The 24,992-nt window shown below is 35.3% G+C and overlaps 2 protein-coding genes and 1 long non-coding RNA gene across 6 annotated transcripts; all 3 read left to right on the top strand.

Annotated features, from left to right (window-relative positions):
* The first annotated feature begins 1,563 nt into the window (after positions 1-1,563).
* On the top strand, positions 1,564-7,905 carry LOC140960012 (uncharacterized). Of its 2 annotated transcripts, none has more exons than XR_012172089.1 (3): positions 1,564-2,204; positions 6,633-6,681; positions 7,402-7,905. It is a non-coding gene; the product is annotated as an uncharacterized lncRNA (long non-coding RNA). The 2 variants fall into 2 exon arrangements; XR_012172088.1 differs by lacking the exon at positions 1,564-2,204 and adding an exon at positions 5,912-6,047.
* A 3,397-nt stretch (positions 7,906-11,302) lies between these two features.
* On the top strand, positions 11,303-14,074 carry LOC140958283 (uncharacterized). 2 transcript variants are annotated; one of them, XM_073415670.1, is made up of 5 exons: positions 11,303-11,521; positions 11,955-12,082; positions 12,385-12,471; positions 12,635-12,793; positions 13,778-14,074. In XM_073415670.1, the coding sequence occupies exons 1-5, from the start codon at positions 11,347-11,349 to the stop codon at positions 13,877-13,879; spliced, it is 651 nt and encodes a 216-aa protein (XP_073271771.1). In that variant the 5' UTR covers positions 11,303-11,346; the 3' UTR covers positions 13,880-14,074. The 2 variants fall into 2 exon arrangements, with proteins under 2 accessions (XP_073271771.1, XP_073271772.1); XM_073415671.1 differs by having other exon boundaries at positions 11,335-11,521; positions 11,967-12,082.
* A 2,335-nt stretch (positions 14,075-16,409) lies between these two features.
* LOC140959151 (uncharacterized) lies at positions 16,410-22,201 on the top strand. 2 transcript variants are annotated; one of them, XM_073416946.1, is made up of 8 exons: positions 16,410-16,986; positions 17,244-17,501; positions 18,474-18,716; positions 18,860-19,006; positions 19,151-20,632; positions 21,596-21,666; positions 21,788-21,872; positions 21,953-22,201. In XM_073416946.1, the coding sequence occupies exons 1-5, from the start codon at positions 16,456-16,458 to the stop codon at positions 20,420-20,422; spliced, it is 2,451 nt and encodes an 816-aa protein (XP_073273047.1). In that variant the 5' UTR covers positions 16,410-16,455; the 3' UTR covers positions 20,423-20,632; positions 21,596-21,666; positions 21,788-21,872; positions 21,953-22,201. The 2 variants fall into 2 exon arrangements, with proteins under 2 accessions (XP_073273047.1, XP_073273046.1); XM_073416945.1 differs by having other exon boundaries at positions 21,596-21,681.
* The last annotated feature ends 2,791 nt before the right edge of the window (positions 22,202-24,992 follow it).

Below are 24,992 nucleotides of genomic sequence, written 5' to 3'. Positions count from 1 at the left end.
GTTAGTGCAGCCTTTTGAGGTGAGCGCTGGGATTGTGTCATCTAGTTGTTCTGTTGTACCATCCTGTTATACCGTATCAGCTGTATGGAGGCCGAGTCAGGGGTGTTATTTAGCACAGCTTGGCATACCTCGCATACTTGGCAGGGCAGTTTAGCTGCATGATGATGTAGCTCCCCTGTGCTGTTGCTCGAGCATTATTCCAGTTGTTATCGTACCGTTTGTTGGCTCCTGTTATCCCAGTTATTCGTTGAGCCTTTCATGCATTGCATATTTCATTTTATTATATGATTATGCATGATTTATGATTATTGTTGTTATTGTTGAACTGTTTCATACCGGAATCCTAACCTCAGTTGTTTACTGGGGGGCTGCTGTGGTTGCTATTGGGCACCATGGTAGATCTCCCGAGTCGTTTTGCAGCATCAGGCTGAGGTTCCGCCAGTGGAGCTCGGGATTGAGGTTGGATTGCTTGGTTCTGTTCAGTGGAGTCTCCCAGTTAGTCTGTATGTATGTCTGGAGTTTGTTTCAGTCTTGTATTGTATTTTATTTGCCGGGGAGGTGCCCCGTGTATCTGTAGTGGTATTTGGTTGTTTTGTGATTTTCTGAGTCGACTATGTGATTCTTATGATCTGGTGAGTATTTGGTAAGTTTTAATTTCTGTTTAGTCCTGGCCAGTGCGGCTATAAGTTGTTCAACTTCGGTTTTGTTTTAATGACTCTAGTTGGAGTATATTTTGATATAAACTGTTGATTGAGTTTTTGGGATGTCCTACTTGTGGGGAGGTCATGTCGAAATTTTTCTAGGCCCTGAGGTCCGTTTTAAAGTATTTTAAACCTTTTTCCGCTGCGGATTTATATCAAACCATTATTGTTTGATCATTAATTGTTATTAGAGTAAATGTGCCTCACATCTTGGTATCGGAGCATAAACTGGGATATGCTCGAACTAGAGTCTAGGACACTTGAGTCTTGGCACTAAAATGGTTGTTGCGCCTGTGTATGCTACTTGACAACATACTATGTGGTTATATGTTTTGTTTACTTCCATTCTAATTGTTTTGATGTTTTATCGTATAGAATGGAGGGAGGTGGAGAAATTCCTGTTGATGAGATTCCTCTAGCTCGAGGGCGTGGTCAAGGTCGTGGACGTGGTCGACCTCGTGTCCATGTTGATGATACTTTTGTTGAGCAAGCTACTGATCATCTAAACCAACTTAGGATGGATGAGTTAGTTGCCCGTTTCCACTCAATGCATCCACCTCGATTCAGTGGTTCGGAGGGAGCCGAGAAAGCAGAACTATGGATTTCTGAGATTGAAAAATTGTTTGATTTGATTGAGTATCCTTCAAAACGTCGATTGAGATTAGCTGTGCATCAGTTGAAAGATCTTGCCAAAATGTAGTGGTCTACTACATTAATGACCTTAGATGCGCAGAGAATTGTTCCATCGTGGGATATATTCAAGATGAAGTTTAAGGAAAGTTATTGTCCTCCATCATTTTATAGCTCTAAGGCTTCAGAGTTTCATAACCTGAAACAAGGCGATATGTCAGTTGCGTAGTATGCGGATAATTTTTTATGCTATGATGAGATATGCTCCTCATGTTGCTGCGAGTCAGGTTGCTGTCATTGAAAGTTTCATTGAAGGATTGAACGATCATCTGCACCCTTTTGTTTCTACCGGTAAGCCACTGGATTATCTTGAAGCAGTGGAAATAGCAAAAAGGGCTGAAGCTAGTCTTAAGAAGAGTGGCAATCGAGTGCCTACCCAACATCATCATTCGAGAAGACAACAGTTCAATCAATCTGGTTCTGCATCTCTTCGTCCACGTGGGAAACAATTTAAGAAGCCTGGTTCTAGTTCTTCGAGTTCAGGGAGTTCGGGGAACTGTGGTAGATATCGTTATAGTGGACCTTACTGTGACCACTGTGGAGGCAAGCATTCTAGTACTCAGTGTGTTGGAGTTCAAGGGGTTTGTAAGAACTGTGGTCGGCCGGGTCATTTTGCTAGAGTTTGTCCCAGTAAGACGGGGAAATCAGCCCAGGCAGGTAGTGGAGCTCAAAGTAATAGAATTCCAGTAGCGTCCCAGTCTTCCCATCAGCTTAGTCGCCCTTCGCATCAGAGTAGAGGGCAAGGTGGTCAACATAATTAGTCATCTGTTCATGTATTTGCCTTGACTGAGGATGAAGCTCAGGCAGCTCCAGGTACTGTCATTACCGGTAACTGTACTTTATGTGGTTTTATAGAACGAGTGTTATTTGATATCGTAGCATCTCATTCCTTTGTTTCTCATGCATTCGTTGTTTCGCATGATCTTCGCACAATTAGTATGAATTCCAATCTATCTGTTGCTACTCCGATGGGCAAAATGATTATCACTGATAATGTGGTGTTCAATGCTGTTTTGTTTCACGATGAAAATGTTCTATATCTGAATTTCATAGTTCTACCTATGCATGACTTTGATTGTATAATTGGTATGGATGTTTTGACTTCAAATCGTGCCACTGTTGACTGTTATCAAGGAATAGTTCGTTTCAAGCCTAGCTTTGCTCCTAAATGGAATTTCTATGGCCGTGGTTCTCAAGCCAAGATTTCTCTAGTTTCTGCCATTGAGATGAATCGATTGTTAGATTCTGGTCATGAAGGTTTTATGGTTTATGCTGTTGATCTATCGCAAGATGAGCGACGGATTTCTGATATTCTTGTAGTCTGTGAGTTTCCTGATGTGTTTCCAGAAGAGATTCCTGGTTTTCCACCAGAACGAGAAGTTGAGTTCAGTATCGAATTAATGCCAGGAACTGAACCCATATCTCGAGCACCATATAGTTTAGCTCCTGTTGAGCTAAAAGAACTGAAAGAACAATTACAGGACTTGTTGAGTAAAGGTTATATTCGTCCGAGTTCATCACCGTGGGGTGCACCGATTCTATTTGTCAAGAAGAAAGATGGTACGATGCGGATGTGTATTGATTATCGACAACTGAATAAGTTTACTGTCAAGAATAAATATCCACTCCCTAGGATTGATGACTTATTTGATCAGTTACAAGGTACTTCGGTGTATTCTAAAATTGATCTTCGTTCTGGGTACCATCAAGTGCGAGTTAGACAAGAAGTTGTGCCGAAAACAGCTTTTCGCACGAGATACAGACACTTTGAATTTTTGGTTATGCCTTTTGGTTTGACCAATGCTCATGCTGTGTTTATGGACTAGATGAATCGATTATTTCGTAAATATCTCGATCGTTTTGTGATTGTATTCATCGATGATATTCTTGTTTATTCCAAGTCCGAGGAAGAACATGCCAAACACTTGAGAATAGTTCTTCGAATTCTTCAAAAGAAACAGATGTACGTCAAGCTATCCAAGTGTGAGTTTTGGTTAGATAAAGTTGTGTTTCTGGGCCATGTCATATCTCAACATGGTATTTCTGTCGATCCAAGTAAAGTGGAAGCAGTTCTGAACTGGGCACGACCGACCAATGTGACATAGATTCGTAGTTTCATGGGTTTAGCTGTTTATTACCGAAGATTTATCGAAAATTTCTCAAAGATTGCTAGACCTATCACTCAACTGACTCAGAAAAATCAGAGATTCATTTGGTCTGATGAATGTGAGTCTAGTTTTGTCGAGTTTAAGAAGAGATTGGCTTCCGCACCAGTTCTTACCATTCCAAGTGGTTCGGGAGGATTCGTTGTTTGTACCGACTCATCAAATAGAGGATTATGTTGTATTCTGATGCAGCATGGCACAGTTGTGGCCTATGGTTCTCGTCAGTTGAAACCGCATGAGTCTAAGTATCATGTTCATGACTTGGAATTGGCTGCTATCGTTTTTGCTCTCAAGATTTGGAGGCATTATTTGTTTGGGGAGCAATTTGTAATCTATTCTGATCACAAAAGCTTGAAGTACCTGTTCTCTCAGTCAGATCTGAATATGAGACAGAGACGTTGGATGGATCTTTTGAAAGATTATGATTGTGAGATCCAGTATCATCCGGGAAAAGTGAATGTCATTGCCGATGCTTTGAGTCGTAAGGTTGTTGATGTTAATTTATCCCCGATCCGTGTTTCTAAGTTACGAGAGGATATTTGCACTTCTGGGTTGGATTTTCAAATCCAAGGTAATGATGTTTGTGTATCTCAGATTTCTGTTGAGCCAGAGTTGATTCAGATTGTAAAGTCAGCTCAAAAAAAATTTGATGATCGAGTTCTGAAATCTTATGAGTTAGTATCTCAAGGACACCAATCTGGTTTCTCAATTCACTCAGATGATTCTCTTCGGTTAAATGGTAGGTTGGTTGTCCCAGATATTCCAGAATTGCGTACAGCCATCCTTAAAGAAGCTCATTTTACTCGATATAGTATCCACCTAGGAGGCAGGAAAATGTATCATATTCTACGGCCTCAGTTTTTGTGGAACAATATGAAAAAAGATGCGGCTGAGTTTGTGTCTCGTTGTATGATCTGTCAGCAAGTCAAAGCAGAACGAATGAGACCTGGAGGATTACTGCATAGTCTTGAGGTTCTTCAGTGGAACTGGGAACACGTGGCTATGGATTTTGTTACGCATTTGCCACGTACTTCTCGTCATTTTGATGCCATTTGGATGATTGTCGATAGGTTATCTAAATCGACACACTTTATTCCGTATGAGAGGACGTATTCGTACAAGAAGATTGCTCGTCTGTATATTGAAAATGTTTTGAGACTGCATGGAGTTCCAGTTGCAATAGTCTCAGATCGTGACCCTAGATTCACATCAAAGTTTTGGACTAGTTTTCAAAAAGAAATGGGTACACAACTTGCGATGAGTACTGCGTACCATCCTCAGACAGATGGTCAGACAGAGCGTAGGATTCGGATACTCGAGGATCTGCTTTGAGCTGTAGTCATTGATTTTAAAGACAGTTGGCAAGAATCTTTATCTCTAGTAGAATTTTAATATAACAACAGTTTCCAGGTGACTATTGGTATGACTCTTTTTGAAGTTTTGTATGGCAGACGATGTCGATCACCTCTTTGTTGGGATGAATTTGGTAAGAAGTAGTTGACTGGACCTGACATTGTTCAGGAAATGCATGATAAAGTCCAGTTGATTCGTCAGAGAATGAAAGCTGCCCAAGATCGGCAAGCTAGTTATGCTAACAGACGTCGTCAACCTCTAGAATTTCAAGTTGGAGATTTTGTATTTCTGAGAATCTCTTCGTTTAGAGGTGTTCGTTTTGGTATGAGAGGTAAGTTGTCACCTCGTTTCATTGGTCCCTACGAGATCGTTGAGCGTATTGGGATTTGCGCTTATCGTTTGGATTTGCCCCAGTCATTGTCTGGCATCCACGATGTTTTCCATGTTTCTATGTTGCGTAAGTATGAGCCCAATCCATCTCATGTGATTCAACTTGATGAGGTTGAACTTGATCCTTCTCTATCGTATACTGAGTATCCTGTTTGTATCTTGGATCGTAAAGATAAAGTTTTACGCAATAAAATTATACCACTTGTACGTGTCTGGTGGTCAAGGCATGGTGTAGAATAATCAACGTGGAAACAAAAGAGAAGATGAGAGCATCTTATCCGTATATGTTTGATTCCTAATAATGTATTGTTGGTTTCGTATTGTGTGTAAGATGTATGTGTATAAACAGAAATTTCGAGGACGAAATTTGTTTTAAGGGGTGAAGAAGTGTAAGGTCCTATAATTAATTATCCGATAATTTGGTATAATTAGAATAATTATTGAGTTGTAAATTAAAATAATTATTTATGCCAAATAAATTCAAAAAGTGTGTTAAAAATATGTATTTTAGAATATCGGAGAATTTAACGATATAAAATACATATAGAGTTTAAATAACACACGTGAGCAAAATAAATTCAGACCGGGANTCGTCCGGCGTTGAAATCTCAATCGGTCTAAAGGGGTGTCTTTCTAACATCCTAAGCTTCGATTCAAGACAGAAATCGTGAATTTTGAGCAAGAACACGGGTAGATCAAAGCTGCTGTTCCAGTGCTCTGTTTCTGCGCGAATTCTTCCAGTTTTTGGGTTGCTGCGATTTTTTTATTTTGAATTTGTAGAAATTATCAAAACAAACTTTTTAGTGCTTTATGTTAGTTTTTCATAGCCACTAGAAGCATTGGATTTCGATTCAAAACGGATTTGTTATGATTTTTCTACAAAAATGTGTCAAAACTAGATTCGAAATTGAACTGTGCAGAATACCTACTGTAATTCGGGATTATGGCATATATGCATTCGGATTCTGAACTTATGATTCGAACAAAAGTTGTAGAGCTATGTGTTATCTTCGTAATGATATAAGATTCGTTAGATTATATTAAGAATTGAGATAGTTATGCTTATTTTGCCAAAACTGCTCAATTACAGAATTCTGTCGCGAAGTGCGTATGGAGTAGTGTCTTCTTGTTAATTCTGGGATTTATATATTAGGATTATGGAAATGTTTTCTTCTAGAAAAAGTTAGATATTTGAGTTATCTTTCATTTCCAATTGGCGGATATTGATTTGCATTAATATTGAGCGAGATACAAATTTTATGCTCTTTTGTGCCAAATCAGACATTGGTATCGAATGTAGTTTTCATGATCGGCTTATTGTGGTGTTGTTTAGGCCGAGAGTCTTGAAGAGAAGTTGATATGAGAGTTTCAAGTTGGTATAGGTATGTTACAGCTCGGTAACATACGACGGTAAAACATAAATTATGTTTAATTGTCATTCTGTGTTACATGGATCGTGTTTATGGCTTGTTGACTGTTGTAAATTGTTAAATGCCTTCGTTGTGATCTATGTTTATTATTATGACATATTATTGGCATTTAGAATCTGGCATACAGTTATGACATTCATGTTGAGCCCTATCGTTCTTGTTAGCCCATTGTTGATATCCGTCGTTATCTGGCACTGTTGTTTATCTCGGGATCATTGTGTGGCTGATAGGCTTATACACATGAGACCGTAGATATGATTGAACAATCTCGTGGTTAGTGCAGCCTTTTGAGGTGAGCGCTGGGATTGTGTCATCTAGTTGTTCTGTTGTACCATCCTGTTATACCGTATCAGCTGTATGGAGGCCGAGTCAGGGGTGTTATTTAGCACAGCTTGGCATACCTCGCATACTTGGCAGGGCAGTTTAGCTGCATGACGATGTAGCTCCCCTGTGTTGTTGCTCGAGCATTATTCCAGTTGTTATCGCACCGTTTTTTGGCTCTTGTTATCCCGGTTATTCGTTGAGCCTTTCATGCATTGCATATTACATTTTATTATATGATTATGCATGATTTATGATTATTGTTGTTATTGTTGAACTGTTTCATACCAGAATCCTAACCTCAGTTGTTTACTGGGGGGCTGCTGTGGTTGCTATTGGGCAACATGGTAGATCTCCCGAGTCGTTTTGCAGCATTAGGCCGAGGTTCCGCCAGTGGAGCTCGGGATTGAGGTTGGATTGCTTGGTTCTGTTCAGTGGAGTCTCCCAGTTAGTCTATATATATGTCTTGAGTTTGTTTCAGTCTTGTATTGTATTTTATTTGCCGGGGAGATGCCCCGTGTATCTGTAGTGGTATTTGGTTGTTTTGTGATTTTCTGAGTCGACTATGTGATTCTTATGATCTGGTGAGTATTTGGTAAGTTTTAATTTCTGTTTAGTCCTGGCCAGTGCGGCTATAAGTTGTTGAACTTCGGTTTTGTTTTAATGACTCTAGTTGGAGTATATTTTGATATAAACTGTTGCTTGAGTTTTCGGGATGTCCTACTTGCGGGGAGGTCATGCCGAAATTTTTCTAGGCCCTGAGGTCCGTTTTAAAGTATTTTAAACCTTTTTCCGCTGCGAATTTATATCAAACCATTATTGTTTGATCATTAATTGTCATTAGAGTAAATGAGCTTCACAGATTTCTAGTTAAGAATTTTGAGATGAAAGATCTTGGTGATGCATCTTTTGTACCGGGTGTCCAGATACATCGTGACCATTCTCGAGGATTCTTGTATTATCTTAGAAAGACTATATCGAGAAAGTTCTCAAGCGATATGGGATGCAAGATTGTAAACCAACGGATACCTCTATGGCCAAGGGAGCCAAATTTAGTCTCAAACAATGTCCCAAGAATGATTTTGAGGAAAATAAAATGCAGAAGACTCCCTATGCATCTGCAGTGGGGAGTATGATGTATGCCCAGGTTTGTATACGCCAAGATATTACGTACGTGACAGGAATGTTGAGATGATATTTAAGTAATCCATGAGTGGAACATTAGAAAGCAGTCAAAAGAATTTTACAATACCTATAGAGAAAAAAAGATTACATGTTTTTTATATCAGAGGTTGGATCAGCTTGAGATCATTAGGTATGCTGACTCTGATTTTGCTGGATATCAAGATAGCATGAAATTTACGTCGGGTATCATCTGTCTCATTACTAGAGGTGTCATTTCCTATAAGAGTGCTAAACAGTCTCTAATAACCTATTCCACCATAACAGCTGAATTTGTAGCTTGTTATGAAGCATCCAAGCATTCAATATGGCTTGTCACAGGACTTCGCATTATTGATGGCATTGAAGGACCACTAAGAATATATTATGACAATAAATCAGCAGTAATGTATTTCAATAACAACAGGAGCTCGACGAAGTCAAAAAATATTGACATCAAGTTCCTAGTTATTAAAGAAAGAATTCAGAGTGAAAATTTGTCTATTGAGCATATCGGTACAAACTTCATGGTTGTGGATCCGCTTACTAAGGGATTACCACCCAAACAGTTTCATGAGCACACTGCTCGTATGGGTGTTATGTCAATCGAGGAAATTCAGTTTTAGTAGGAGTGTTATTTTAAATGATTTTCAGTTGTAGACATTTTCACTTATAGTTATATATTTTTGCATAAATAAATTCCAAGTTAAGTCATATTCTGATTATCGTTTAAAGTTTGATCTCAATAAGGATAAGGGAGGACCAGCTGGAAATAAGAATGTTATGATCACATTGCATGAAATTTCCATGCTACACATCCACTAATGATCCATGTCATTCAGTTGTATTCGCACATGTGACCATTGATGGGTCTTGAGTGTAGCGAAAACAGCTTTGATTCTATGTTGATGTGTTTGATGGACCAGATTGGTTATATATACATTTCGGAATGTCAACATTTTTGAGCTTATAAGGTTATTTTCACAAACATAATTATAAAGTTACCCAAGTAAGAGATTGTTGGATCAGTTTTATTTATATATGCTAATATGTGAATAATTATGCGATGCAGATTGTCTATTAAGTTAAGCTCAAAATTAAAGTGATCAGCTAAATTTTTTTTGGCTATTGAGTTTTAATGTATCTAATTGATTGTGAGCCTTTAATGTGTAGAGACATAAACATAATTTCTGTTTTTATGATGAACTAAAACAGAAATATCAGAACATAATGATAGATATTATCTATATATGGATAATGGTCCCTACATCACACATCATCACGTTCTCTATTATCTTCTCCATTAAGAAAATAGTTCAGAAGTGAAAACTAAAAGATTCTCTCAAGGAAAAGACTGTATAGATCTGAATAATCAAGACACGTTTTAAACAATTCAGGATTATAGCTTTAAGTACATTTCTGCTTAAGTTTTCAGTCAAATTATTGCTGATTTAACTTGATAGATTGTGTCGTTTATGAGTTTTTTTTAACGGTCGTGACTTTGAAATATTTTTGTTCATGTGTACATAAATTTAGTTTGTTGTGCGAGGCCCAATCAATCTTTACGTGTTTGGAACATGTGAGGAATGTTAAAGAATACTGGTATTGTTGACCACCTCACCAGATTGAAAAATAAATAAATAAATAAATAAACTTCATATTTTAGGCGTATTGTTTTTCTTCGAGTAAGAAACTTGAAAGCGTATGCGACTTATATACACTGAGAGGGGTAGTTGTTACTTGTTAGTATCGGTTCAACTGTTTGATTTGTCTTTTTATTTGAAATGGTGAGGTATTTCACAACAATTCACTTCAAATTTGATTTTGTCTCATATATATTTGTGTGTATTTTCACACCGATTTAAAAAAATTATCAGAAAAGTTAATTTTACAACAAATTTCACATTTTACGAGTGAATGGTTTAATGAGATATTTTTTTTAAGTAGTTAATGCATTTAACGATGATGGTAAATTGGTAAAATAATAGAAAAATAATACTAAATATAGAAATTGAAATATATATTTGGGACAAATGAAAAAAGAAATGTGCTGAAATGTGATATTTATAAGGTAAAAACTTGTGTGAGACGGTCTCACGGATCATATTTTGTGAGACAGATCTCTTATTTGGATCATCCATGAAAAATATTACTTTTTATGCTAAGAGTATTACTTTTTATTGTGAATATCGGTAGGATTGACCCGTCTCACAGATAAAGATTCGTGTGACCGTCTCACAAGAAACCTACTCTATTTATATTGGAACGGGAAGTATTAATCACTGAATCAATGGCCAGACACTTGTTACAAAGAAGCATTTGTTGTCATCAAAGGTTCTACTTTAATTGTGGTTGCTTCTGGGTAAAAAAAAGATTTGATTTTAGGAAATAATTTGATATTTAGATTTTCAATGGTACAATTATTTTTTTAAAAAAATTTGAAATAAATTAATCCTACAAATTTTGGGTCCTAAGAATAATTTTTCAACGATTTTGTAATTTATTATGATTATTGATGCAAAAGTTTTAGTTAAACAAAAAATATTATTAATAAATATATCAAAGGGCATGAATTCACTTCAAAGAAATAGAGAAACGTATAACAGTTCTCGGAATAGTTTACAACGTAATATATCTTCTGTTGGATCGAAATTCGAACATATTCGAGGGTTCAATATGACTATTGTAACTTCGTCCAACATACAAGACGAGACTTAAGCAATCAGGGTTAAGCTAGCTAATTGCGTATAAGCAAACTGGAGCTCTTAGTCAACTATTGCATCAGCGATCAACCTATTCAATGGCAAGAGTTGTACGGATCGGGTGGAAACCAAGTGCAAGATCATTGCTGTTCGGTCGACGATCAAAATAATGGATTTTGATTGTTGAATTATTTGGCTAAACATAATGGATAATTAGCATTATGGCAGACACGATGGACTAAATTTAGATTTAAAAAAATATTAGTATAAATTATTATTTTATATAAAAAATTATTACTTTTCAGCCCACGAAGCAAAGACTCGTAGAAGACCCGCTCTTAAAAATATACCGACCAATGGGCTCTTCCAACAACTGGGCTCCGAGAAAGCCCACCCGCACCCGAAATACGGACACTAATATCGCAGGCAGAGGATGAGTGGCGGGGAAAGGAGGCTCTGTCTCGTCCATTCCCCACAGATTCCTCGAAGAAATTTTGCTACAATGGCCTCGATGCCATGTATACACGTATGCACTAGCATCAGTAAAAGACCCACTTCATTTCTAACCGATCCTCACTTGCTGGAACCTTCGAACAGATTAATCAAAGGTGACATCTCTATTTTGATGTATGCCGTTAATAATCAATGTTTAGTGAGCAATTTTAAGTGTTACTTTATAGTTGTTGAGAACTTCTGGTGATTTCTTTCATAATCTATGATAGTCTAGTTATGGATATTTTCGTTTGGGACCCCTTAAAGTCTGCAAATAGATTTATCTGAGTTTTTGTGTGTCTAGATGAGTAGGATTAGGGAAAAAAACTAGACTTGATGAATGGCTGTAACGAGGATGGCGATGGAGTTTCGAAAAAGACAAGTATACATGTTTAATGTTTGCTATTGATGTTTTTTATGGTCCCATTGTTTACTTGTACGTGATTGTGTATTGTTTCGTTTTTTAAACACAGGATTTTGCTATGTGATTGTGCATTGATTGAATTGTAAATGCAGAAATGGTTTATTCTTAAAAATTTATAAGTTTAGGAGGTTTTCCAGTCCTGAAGAGAATGTCTCATGCCTCAACATCAAGGAAAGTAATCTCTACAATTCCAAGATGTAGTGGCTCCTCCGAATCGAGTGGTGATAAAGACGAATCTCCAAACCAGAATAAGGTATGCCTCACTGATGTAATGTAAGTTTAATTAATCTTATTTCCCTTGGCTATGGTATCCTTGACATGTGTTTTGAAAATTTAGCAAGCAGTCTACTTTGTCGCTTATTTTATCAGTCGGATTGGCATTATACTTCTCTCAAAGAACGTGAATACTAAGCTTACAGTGTTAAATTTGTTACCATTAGAAGTGGAAAAATAAAAGAGAGAGTATGAGTAACTCGGTTTTTTTTTGCTATCACTGCTATGTTTAAAAATTGTGGGAATCTTTGAGTCGGCATGCTAAATTTGTGACAATTGCAGACTGCTTTTGGATACAATAGGAAGGATGTTTTACTAATCGGGCTTGGAGCTACTATTGCTGGCGTCGGCTTGAAAAGCGGATTGGAGGTATGGTGGTATCATTTTCGCTTTGTTTCCCCTTCTCTTAGTACTCTACCTTGCCACCTGTTCTTCATTGTCTCTGTGATACATTTTGTCTTTTGGGTTCTTTTCTAAAACTTAGTATGAGTTATAAAATTTCTCAAGTGACACTTGTTGAAATTTTCTGCAGTTTGTTGGTGTTGATCCCCTACAAGCTGGGAATGTTGTACAGTTAGTCTTGGTTTTAGGTCTTACAGTTGGATGGATTTTTACTTATATTTTCAGAGTTTCAAATAAAGAAATGACATATGCACAACAGCTACGTGATTATGAAGTTAAAGTCATGGAGGTTAGTCATTTATTTGTCAACTTCTAAAATCATTTTTCTTGTCTGCTTTTGATGTCTTGTGCTCTTTATTTGCAGTACACAAATAGATTAAAATACCCATACCCCTTTTCCTCTATTTTAGTGATCTTTTTATTTTTCTCTCGTTTGATGTATGAGATTTGAGTGGAAAAACTTGGTTCTCAAGGAAAGTGCTCTTTCCATAAACTGCTGAAAGGAGAAAAATGTTAGATGGTCTGATGTATTGGTGATTATAAATTTTAGCAATCACATAAAATCCATGCTATACTTTCTCTCAATTAACATGGAGCTGCATCAGGCTGTTCTAGACAGTTGTGATCTTTTCTATGTTATCAACAGCTTTTCTTTTGTATTTCTGCTGCTTTTTTCTATACACTGATTACCATCCAAAACTTTAATGTTTCATGGAGCTAGTTGAGGAATGGCCAGAGCTTAAGTTTTAATTGAAATTTGTCTCTTTCATGCACTGATTGCTATCCGAAACTTCAATGATTCCTGTAAGCTAGTCGTGGCATTACCAGAACGTAAGTTTCCGTTGAGATGAAAATCAGATGGTTGATGTTAATATATTTAAATTATGCAAAAAACATTTGGAGGGTAAAACATGATTGCTCAGTTTATATTACTGACGTGTAATAGCATGCAATGTCTTAAAGAGAAGAGGGTGGGACAGGGAAATTAATCATGGTTTTCTTCTTTTTATATTTTCATTGAAAGAGAAGGGAATATGTGCAAAACACAGAATAATTTAGATCCTGTAGTACAGCATATACGCTGTTATTGCCTATTTATACTCCTATATAAAAGAAAAACTAATCAATAGACTTTGTGTATTAATCGGCTTCTCATTCTTTAACACCCTTCACTCAGCTCATAGTACTAATGTAGTCTCATTATCTTTTCATCTTAATCAGGACATTGCTTACATTAAAATCTCACTAATTTTTTTTTTTTTCAATTTAACAGAAAAGATTGGAGAGCTTAACAGAAGCAGAGATACAAGCATTGCTTGAACAGGTTGAGGAAGAGAAGAGACGCATGGCTGGTGGGGAGCAAGTTAACAAGTGATGCTTAATCTTTGGTTTCGAATAAATTTGGAAAAATAGCCTTGAAAAATAACCATAACAAGTTTGTACAAAGTCTTCATGATGCTGCGAAATCTGTGCCTGGCGGTAGATTTTATTTGTTACTTTACCTCTATAAATCAAGCACGACTTATGATACGACCAAGAATATATATGGCGAACATATCGGTTATTTGCAGTTGCTTTCTTTTTTTTAGTTTCACATATGTTTTGACAATATGATTTATCTTGGTTTTCTTTTAGTTTTGTGAAAATAGAAATTCTCATTATATAAACAACATGACCATTGGATGACGAATTGGTGGATTGGATGAGTGATATTTACCTACTCCAAACGCGTGCCATTACTCTAAATCCATGTAGAATTCATGGTAGACATGAAAATTCAAGAAAAATCCCAACTTCTTGTATAAAACTGACAGTCTTTTACACTCGTGTTCTTAAAAGATCAAACATATTTACATGATTTCTAAGAGATTTTATGTCTAATTTTTAAAAGCACGCTGTTTTAAATATCTATTGATCTATCATATGAATTTTTTGTTTTCTATTTTCACATGTACTAATTTGTACAATATTTTGTATTGAATTCAAACCCACGGCTAGTAATGTTTACGAATCTAATTATTTTTCTGGAGAATTGATGAAAAGTGTTGTTGGTTCTGATATATGGTGCAAATCTACAGTGGTTAGAAAGTTGTCGTAGGCTATGTTGTAATAAGCAGTTAAACAAAACTGGAAAGATAAGTCGATTATATAATTAGATTCTATCTCTTTAAGACAAATTTGTCACACGGTGTTGATAGAGTATGATAATCGTCTTCCAAAATATAACAATATGTTTTTTGTTGTAGAAACGCTTCAAATCACAAAACTAGGCGAACAAAAGATGTTTTTTGAACTCTTTGTTATAAATGATCCAACTTTGTCTACATTGATATGTAGTGAATGAAGATATTTGTATTTTCAAGTTTATTTTTTTTTTAAAAAAAAAAAACCATTCTGAGAAGGTCTATTTATAATATTTCAAACGGCTGGAGATGTCTTTTTCTGATTAATTGTGACTAATTGCTAAGATTCAATATGATCCGTCAGATCTTAATCTAATGATGTAAATCTCGTCTCATTTAATATGTTACAACCATTAGATCACATCTTTTCACGAGATTGAATTTGGTGTGTATATCTCTCGTTCAATTATCCATATCGCATCCTTACTGGATGATCACAACCACTCAAGGTATCACTTAGAAAAGATCTGTTATATTTGAATCTAATAGTCCATATCACATCACTCGCGAAGGTGCTCAATTGTTTGTATGCATCCGATCGCTTGGGACCAATCCGATCCACCAATTCGTCATCCAATGGTAATGATAATTAACCATCAAACAACTTCGATCATGTGCGCCCGATCACGATCCGACGGCTCTCAACCACTTCCATAACACATGTTCTACTTGTGCTCTATCACTCATCACATGACAAGATTCTGCCACGTGTATGCTGACTAGTTTTTCCATGTCATTGAACCCCGGTTCCGATTGAATATGAGTAAAGGATCCACGTGCTCTACGCGACGGTCACATACCCAAGTGGTACCTTGTCACTTGCCACATCACCCGATTTTTGTCACACGTGTGATGACTGAGCTTGCCACGACACCGAACCATGGTTCCAATTGTCTATAACTATAGGTTCTTTACGAACGATGAGTATGTGCAAAATGCGACTTTGCATATGCGTGTGGTGCGGGGCTCGGATCAAGTCGGCGCGTTGCACCTTCTTTACTCTCGGTTGACTTCAACCAAACAATTATCGGTGGTCACTTACCGGTCAGTTAAGTTCTCTACCATCCAATATACTGTGGCATTAGTCTGATCAAACGATTATTACTTCACGCGTGTGGTGCGGGGCTCGGATCAAGTCGGCGCGTTGCACCTTCTTTACTCTCGGTTGACTTCAACCAAACAATTACCCAACATACAAAACGATATACAAGGAATACTTATTTTCTTTATTTCTCCGAGACAAGTCCACACTATTTCATTTATTACACTAAATGAGTTTGTCTAACTTTAATAATTGATTTATTGTTCACCTGAAATCATTTTCGAGTAAAATTAATATCTTAAAAATGTCTACTTGAAACGTTGATTCTAATTTTCAAGTAATTTTCACTTTTATAATCATGAGGCAAATATCACTCGATTAATATTCGAAGATTAATAGTTCTCGAAACTCATTTCCAACAAACGTAGCAAGTTATCTAATTAGAGTTAGGGGTATATAAAATAAATTAAAAATTGTAAAATAAATTAATTTTTAAGTGATTTTATTTAAATTGAAATTTATCAAAGGCCAAAATCACGGAAAAACAAAGTTGAAGAACTGAAAGTGCAATTTTCAATAATCTATATTAACTAAAACGATAACTTGGCAATGCTATTATTGACTAAACTACGCCACGTGTCCTTCTGGCTTTCTCCATATGTCCAATCATCAACCTCCCAAGACCAACTCAGCTCCAAATCAATCATTCACACGTTGTCGTCTTTCATGCAACTTCTCTCCTCCTCTGCTCCTCCAAAATCCCCCCTCTCCACCCTCAATCCGCCGATCTCCATCCCTAGCCCTAAATTTCATGCCATGGCGTTAGTCACCGGTGATCAGTACCTCGAGTCGCTCGTTAAATTTGTGGAAAATCAAGCGGAGAGGCTGATCGAAGGTACCCTCGTCTTGAAATTGAATCCCGTGGGGTTGAGGTATGTGCAATCCAGGCTAGAAGCGTTGGAGGAGCTTGAGAGCTTGATTTCTGGAGCTCCGGTCGATTATCTGCGGGCGTATGTTTCTGATTTGGGTGATCACCGCGCGCTCGAGCAGTTACGAAGGATTCTTAGGTTGTTGCCTTCATTGAAGGTGGTTTCGGTTCTCCCGGCGCCGGGCAGGGATCCTACGCCGCTATATTTGTTGCCGTTTGGATGTCTTAAGGTTTTGGAACTCCGGGGATGCGATCTGTCGACGTCGGCTGCAAAGGGGCTGCTTGAACTGAGGTTTACGCTGGAGAAACTGATTTGTCATTTTTCTACCGTGAGTACCTTTTATATATTATTTTTCGAAATAAAGTAGAATAGATGAGTTTTGGGAGTGGGGCTGATTCTGAAACTGTGATGCTCTGAAATGGAGGATGTCTTGTTGTTCAATGGTTTGAGGACAACTTTCAGAATGCATGTCTATTTTTTCTTTTATAAAAATGAAAATGGTTATGTTTTGTTAGTTAAATGTATTTGAACTGCTGCAGGTATTGATTTCCTGTTTTCTCTTTTTTCATATCACAACTGGCTTAGGATGCATTACGGCATGTATTCGCCACTAGAATTGTGGAGATAAAGGATTCGCCGCAGTGGAACCGCTTGTGTTTTGTGTCATGTGCATGTAATGGCCTTGTTCTCATGGATGAGGCTTTGCAGCTTCTTCCTGTCGTGGAGACTCTCGATCTCAGTAGGAACAAATTCTCAAAGGTGGATAATCTGTACAAATGCAGCAAATTGAAGCACCTCGATCTGGGATTTAATAACCTGAGAAGCATTTCATCATTTGGTGAGGTAACTTTTTGAAATTTCCAGAGAAAGAGATGCTTTTAGTAAGTGGTGACTTGAATGATTTTCTTTTTTATTTTGTTTATTATTATTGTTCACATTATTCTGCTGCATTTAAGTAGAGATTTCAAATGCATAGATCTGGGTAATAACTATTCAACTAGGCTAATTAACTCGATGAAAGCTATGCAGAAACGAAGAGGCATCCCAGTTGTAGTCAATTAGAGACAATTCTTCTTCCTGCCATAATATTATACGCATTACTCATATGAAATGGAGATTTTGGGATTTTTTACGCTTTTTCTCCATGGATTCTGGAGAAAGGAAGGAATTAAAGCTTGGGTTTAGATACATGAGGGACATTATGGTAATATATTATTTTGATGGATGGTGATAAGAACTGCTGCCTGGGACATTTTATCAACCAAAATGGTGTTGTAATGATGGCCTATAGAAATTGGGGTGATGAAATGGCTACATACCGCTGGTTAATCCTTGATGATTAGACAACCCTACCTCTGGTGTTCCAGACCTTAGGAATTGGAGAACAGGAATCTTAACTTTTAAAACATTCAGAAACAAAAAATCGATCCTATCTGGTAGAGTTTTAAAAAGGAATAAACATTTTTTTTTCTTCTTCTTTATTAATGACTTTATTAATTATGATATAGCAATCACATATGTGGATCTCACTTGAAAATCCCAAGTTAACATGAATGGCCTTTGGTGATCAATTTGTCTGATAGTCGTAATATATTTCCTCGCTACTTGTTTAAAATGCTATAAGTAGTTTCAGTTTAAAAAGAACTTTGATTCTAAAGTTTATTGGGCAAATATGGGAATGTAAAACAAAGAGTAGAAAAGTGAAGAAAGGAGCCTTTGTCTGATTCATGTTCTATATAGTTACTTAAAGATATTTTGTTTCCATTTCTGTCCAGCTATAAGTTTTGGACTCACTTCAGATGTTCTTCCATGTAGGTTCTTTGTCAAATTGTTAAACTTGATCTGAGGAACAATGCTTTGTCCACACTGCATGGAATTGAGAATTTGAAGTCACTTGAAGGGCTGGACCTTTCCTACAATATTATTTCAAACTTCTCTGAGGTGGTGATTCTTGCCGGTCTTCCATCACTTCAGAACTTGTGGTTGGAAGGAAATCCTCTTTGCTGTGCAAGATGGTTCCGAGCCCAAGTTTTCAGCTTTTTTCCTCTTCCATACATGGTAAGTCACTATTGATATAGTCATTGTTATAATTCACAATTGAAGAATTTGATGTCTGATCAACTGTGATGCATATATGTGCCAATAATAAAGCCTAGCTTACATTGAACTTAACTGTTGTTATATTTGCATGTGTTCTGTAGCTTAAACTGGATGATAAGAGAATATCCCCAAGTGAATTTTGGAAGAGGCAGATTATAGTCACTAGCAGGATGAAGCAGCCTGCTAGATTTGGATTTTATGTACCAGCCAAGGATGACACTGATTTAGAGGGGATGAATACAAAGCGGGTAGGAAGCCGTACCATTGCAATAGGCTCTCTTTCGTTTTTGTATTAAACCTTTAACTTACCAGAAAAAGATTCCTTTATATTTGCTCTTCCGAAGTTAATTTCTTTGCTTTCTGAAGCGTGCATGTTGTTTAATGATTTGCAGAAGACTATCTCTCGAGTTGTGAGCATTGAGAGTGAAAAACAGTTCATTCGTCTGTGTTCTGATCCAGATTCCATGTCATGTGATAATGAGATTCAAAGCAAAGACGAAAATGCGATTTCAGATGATGAAGCTGAAATAGAACATATGATGAAAAGAATTGAACTTATGAAAAAAGAACATTCCATTCAGTGGTTGCACAAATTTAAAGAATGGATGGATCAAGCATCTGGAAATGTTGATGGTAACAAATTTAGGAGTGATATCTTAAGTAATAATAAAGAAATTCACGCAAATGGCAAGTGGAAAGATGAGAACCTTGGTGAGACCTCAAAATGTATCTCTGACTCTGTTCAGCATTCTGGGGATGAGAGTAGCACAATGATGCTAGAATCTGAAACTTCCTTTGTGGATACATCACCTGTTGTCAATTCCCGACGGCATTTTGATAGAAATAGTGACACAACATCAAAATCGTTCTTAACGAACTGGGGTAGGGATGGTTCTGTTGCCAACAAATTACGTGGTGATCTAGAAGAGCTGAGATCTTTAAATGATGAAGGGTTTATGTCTGATGATGTTGTTTACTCTCGCTTTAATTCACTTGTTTCTGGAGGGGATAACACAAGTATTGAAAATTTAATTTCCCCATCAAATTTAAATAGTGTCATGGGGTCCCGTTCGTCGTCAGCTTGCCCGAGATCTCCCCCTCATTACCAAGAAGATATTTTGCATCGACGCCAGAACTTAGAAGAAGAACTTTTGCAGCTATCTGCGGAATCCTTCTTCGTGGCATCCTCTGATAGTAATTCAAGCTGCAGTGAAGATGATTCTGCCGAGTTTGACACAAATTTAACTCAGGTTAATCAGTCCCTTGATGAAAATATTTCTGGAAGAAATGCAAAAGATTACTCTGTGGTTTCCAACCCAGGTGACATAAATGATGACACAAATCCATCTATGAAGCAAAATGGAACACTCATTTCAGGTCCTTTTACTGGAGGAAAATATGCTGGTACCAAAGATAGAGAGTTTGAGGTTTCAACCCATGCTTCAAGCGGTAGCATCACTGATTCTTTGGTTGACGATGATATTGTAAATTTTCGTGAGGGACAATCTGATTTTTTGCAGAAGAATAAATGCAGAAGGAAACCAAGAAGAAGAATGGTTTCCTTACCTGAGGAGGATGATACCCATGGCAACATTGACTCATCGAAGAAGTCCAGTGACCATGTGCAAATCTACAAAAATGATATAGAAAGTGAAGAGAAATAATTATTTTGCTCTAATGATGTGGAAAAATTCATTTCAGTTAGGATAAATGATGACAGTATGACCCCCATCGTGCAGAACCGTTACTTGGGTGTTCTTTCTGGGTTAAATACATCAATAAAGAGACAGTTTTATTGAGACCTATTTCAATTCGAAGATAGATGATTCTGCTATGCTGTTGTTGTTTCCTGGGAGATCAGGTTATTATGAAAGGTTATTTCTTGTTCACTGAATCATTATGATCTGATTTACTCTGAGAATGTTTTCTGATTTCTTCTTCCTTAGAATATATTTGTTCGAATGTGGGTCGCCCATGATTATTTCTAGCTTATAACCTATAAAACAACGATGATGTTTCTGTTTAGCTATTGGTATATTAGTTACCAAAAATATAGTTCTGTTAAGATCTCTAGTATCTAGAGGCCCTTGACATTATGAGTAACTTCACATCATTCATTAAAATAATTCTGCTTTCTTCTATTTGTCGGATTTATTTGTTAACATTAGAAACTAACATTCCATCAATGACACCATCGGGATTATCCATCACAAAACCTTGATTAGGATTCTCAGAGAAATGTGAAGAAACATCGAACAAATGTTTATTTAAAAGTAGTCTGCACCAATGAAATTATATTGTTGTTATTCGTCTTCATGTTTATAAAAATATGGAATTCAAGAGAAATGAACACTGTTGATTTTTTCTGAATTTGTAGATGAAGATACAAGCCTTTGAGCTGAAATATACTGAAATCTGCATGGGTTATAATGCGAAAGATCATAGTTAGATTTGCAGAATGATTATTTAGTTATATATTAAGTGGTTTTTTTTATTCAGATCTTTAAGAGTGACAAAAATATTTTTAGTGTAATAATATTTGCACTCCATTTTGTGTTATTTACATTCCTCTTAATGTGTAAAATTTATTCACAAGTGGAGTGCAAATAACAAAAAATGAATAGCACCACCCATATTTTTATTTTATATTTTATGTTGTAAGTTTATAGATTGACATTCTACATGCATGCTAAGATAAGCTTTGGGCAATTGTTACTCGACTCTGGTTGTGTTAGCATGTTGGTGGTTCAAATGCTTCTATTAGCTTGTTGGTGATAAATATCCAGATTATTTTAATGTTGGTTATGGTGAGTCCACTTTCCGGTTAATGTATGCAGGGATGTAGCTGTTCTACGAAGCAGCGAACACAAGTATATTTTACTCATTGTAGGTGCATGTGGTGGGCCAGGTTAGCTTTGTAGTGGTATGAGCTTTTAGCTAGAAATGCACTTTATGCTATCATCTTTTGTTTTATTTTCTACCGTGTAAATTCTGCTTATCTGGTGGTTCTATTTGATGTCTACTTGTAGGAGATGCATCGGTAGAGGTAGTTGGTTGCCACAGTGTTGGTGACGATAGTGAGGTTTTCGTTGGACTAGGACTTCAAGTTGTAAGGTAGTAACTTGCAGCTACTTTGCTCTTTTTCTCCGCTCCTTATTTTGTAACAGCATGTATATCATGTTGGACATGTATAGGGTTCACTTCGAAGGGAATTCCACATATGTTTTCATAACCAGCTGTATAAGAGATCAAGAGAATCGCTTGGTGTGTTTGATTTTCTTGACTCGTCGGGAGTGACTTGTAATTTTTTATCAGTCATCAATCCTTCAACTATCATGGAAACTGTGTCATTATGTTGTTTTACACTATTGTCTAATTTAAATAAGAATTTACGTTTGACATTATTTTGCTCTTGAAGTTCTTGGAGATACTGCTCAGGTCTTCCATTTTGGCATTAAAAAAATGTTATTTTTTTATTAATGTGAAAATCGAAGTGGAACTGTGGTTCTATTATGAAATATGTTACCTTCAATGCAATTGTTTATTTCATTTGTTTTTGTGATTGCTCTCAAACAGTTCTGGCATGCATCATGCCATGTGATCGATTTGTTTTCAACCTTAGAAATAATTCTTTCGAGAGAATAATAGTGATTACGTAGATGCATACAATAAGATAGGTAAACAATAATTGATATAGGATTGACAACAATAATGTTTTTATTTGTGGAAGGTTGATAAAATTTTATGTTGTTTATATCAGGAGTGTATATGTCCAAGACTGATGGCTATAGATTGCTTTTTCATCATTTATATGCCAATGATGTAGATAAGGACAAGATCTAAGTCATATATATATAATGTTGGATTGTTCTCCTTGATAATAGTGGTTCTCAATATTAATAATTAAAATATTTATTTATTTATAAACGTAGTAAATATTATGAATTTTTTCTTGAAATTTATAAAACAATGTCTCCATTTAAATATAATGATTTTTGAAAAAAAAAAATCATTATTTGTTAGCAATTCAATTTGATGTGATACTGCATACTCACACATAATAATATATAAGTTTATGTAATATAGCAATCCAACATATTTAAAAATCACTAAATAATAAAAACATTAAAGAACACACATTAATTAGATAGATCAATCGAATTTATATCCATAAGATTAACATTTATATGATTATGACCATTTTAATTTTTTTTTTTTTTTGTGAAATCAAAGTACATTAATTAACTCATTTGATTACAAAAGCCAAATATGTTCAAATCATGGTCACTATAAGAATAAATGTTTACCGTGACACTAAAAACTATAACTATTAGTAAAGACGTGATTTTATTTTGTTATATGTATGATAATGTAGAATATCATACTAAGTGACGTGAGGGGTTTTTGTAGTAACAAACGACTTTTTTATCCAGATTTTTTTTTAAAAATATCATATTATCATAGCAGCGTAATGCATGTGTATCCACTATCATCCATGTAAATTGGAATATATCTACCGGAAATCTGCGTAGTATCACATTACAAACAAGAGACTATTGCTTCCAATCAGTGGCGGAGCCACATGCTTCTTTACCCGGGCTTTTAGTCCGGATGATCCAATTTTTTTTAAAAAAATATATATGTAAATTTTGTATAATTTTGAAATAATATGATATTAGTCCTAGTAGATCAATTTAAAATATTAAAATATTTTAGAGTTTAAAATTTCAGTCCAGACAGGGCCATATTTCTGACTCCGCCACTACTTCCAATCACTATTAGATTTTGATATCTCTGATAAAAAAAAAATTTAATGCACATAACATCTTTTCAAGAATGAAAAAAAAATGAATTGTTGTTAAATAATTAACATAAATTATTAAAAAAAATATCATTTGTCATTTTAATCTTTCTGTCAAAATTTTAAACTTTAAAATAATGTTATTGATATATGAAATTACAAAATATTAATTGCAGAACAATTTAAGTTCTCAAGTACTGGTTATGTAATATTAAAAAAAAAAAAAAAAAGTACTGGTTGTGTAAGGAATATAATAAAACTTTAAAACGATATAGACTTACTTTTAGCGATAATCAATCTTAAAATGATTTCACATATTTGATATTAAATATTTCATTTCGTATTATCCAAGCTTATTTGGTCAAGACTATTACATTTTACCTAAAATATTATAAATATTGAATACATTTATCGAGATCAACTCCATCTGAATTGTTTTGTTTAATCGACTCTATTATATATACATACATAAAATCTTAATCATTATACTTTAATTAGGAAAATTTTAACCAACTTATTAATCCCTTGATAATTATTTTGACTTAAAAGAATTTTTAAAGAAATTTTCCAATCATGAAATCAAAATGAATTTCATCATTGTTTTGATATTCTCAATGATTTTTTTAGTTTCGAATGATATCGTATACAAAGATTTTATCGTTTTACCTTCAAATTAATGAACTTTTGACCGATGATTCACATTCTTAAGAAAGAAACATTATTAATTAAATTATGAAAATTTTTTAAACTCGATAATCTCAATATACCCCTAATCTTGAAGGGTATTTATTATCCACACATTATCATCACTAACTCACACAATCCCCAAAGTCTTAAATGATAATTTGACAATGGTCAATATCGGCTCTTTTAATATAATATAAATTTTTTATATTGTGAACACTAACCATTAACACCTGATGTCATCTCAGCGGTGCTCACATAGATACTTACAGTAGGTGCTCACTATATCAAAACTCTACGTATCTATTACTATTATAAATATATGAGTTTGAATTGTGAGCTTATCTTTTTACCCTTTTATTTATTTTATAATTTGTTATCTTCATTTGGTTATTTAAGTAATTTTTTATGTTAATTTAATATGTTAATTAATAGTGTACTTAACTTTCATTTGTGAGTTTTCTTTTTTACCCTTTCATTTGTTTTATATTTTTCATGTTCATGGTGTTTTTAAGTAATTTTTAATGTTATTTAATATGATAATTAATAGTGTACTTAACTCAATCAAATTAATTATTATTTTGATTTACTTATAAATTTATCATAATGTTATACATTTTAAAAAATTACTACTATTACTAACATCTATTTTATTTTATTTCTATTACTATTATAAATATGTGACTTTTATTTGTAAACTTCATATTTTATCGTTTTCTTTATTGTCATTTTTCATATTAGTTTAATAT

Source organism: Primulina huaijiensis, chromosome 15 (genome assembly GCF_012295235.1).
Source record: "Primulina huaijiensis isolate GDHJ02 chromosome 15, ASM1229523v2, whole genome shotgun sequence".
NCBI classification, from domain to species: Eukaryota; Viridiplantae; Streptophyta; class Magnoliopsida; order Lamiales; family Gesneriaceae; genus Primulina; species Primulina huaijiensis.
This window is presented reverse-complemented; position numbering and strand designations above follow the sequence as displayed.

What these genes read in the sequence shown, in the direction of transcription:
- LOC140958283 (XM_073415670.1), top strand. Translation starts at nt 11,347, where the DNA reads ATGAGTGGCGGGGAAAGGAGGCTCTGTCTCGTCCATTCCCCACAGATT. An exon ending in AATCTCCAAACCAGAATAAG is followed by an intron (nt 12,083 to 12,384) that starts GTATGCCTCACT and finishes TGACAATTGCAG; the next exon opens with ACTGCTTTTGGATACAATAG. An exon ending in GCTTGAAAAGCGGATTGGAG is followed by an intron (nt 12,472 to 12,634) that starts GTATGGTGGTAT and finishes AATTTTCTGCAG; the next exon opens with TTTGTTGGTGTTGATCCCCT.
- LOC140959151 (XM_073416946.1), top strand. Translation starts at nt 16,456, where the DNA reads ATGCAACTTCTCTCCTCCTCTGCTCCTCCAAAATCCCCCCTCTCCACC. An exon ending in TGATTTGTCATTTTTCTACC is followed by an intron (nt 16,987 to 17,243) that starts GTGAGTACCTTT and finishes CAACTGGCTTAG; the next exon opens with GATGCATTACGGCATGTATT. An exon ending in AGGGGATGAATACAAAGCGG is followed by an intron (nt 19,007 to 19,150) that starts GTAGGAAGCCGT and finishes AATGATTTGCAG; the next exon opens with AAGACTATCTCTCGAGTTGT.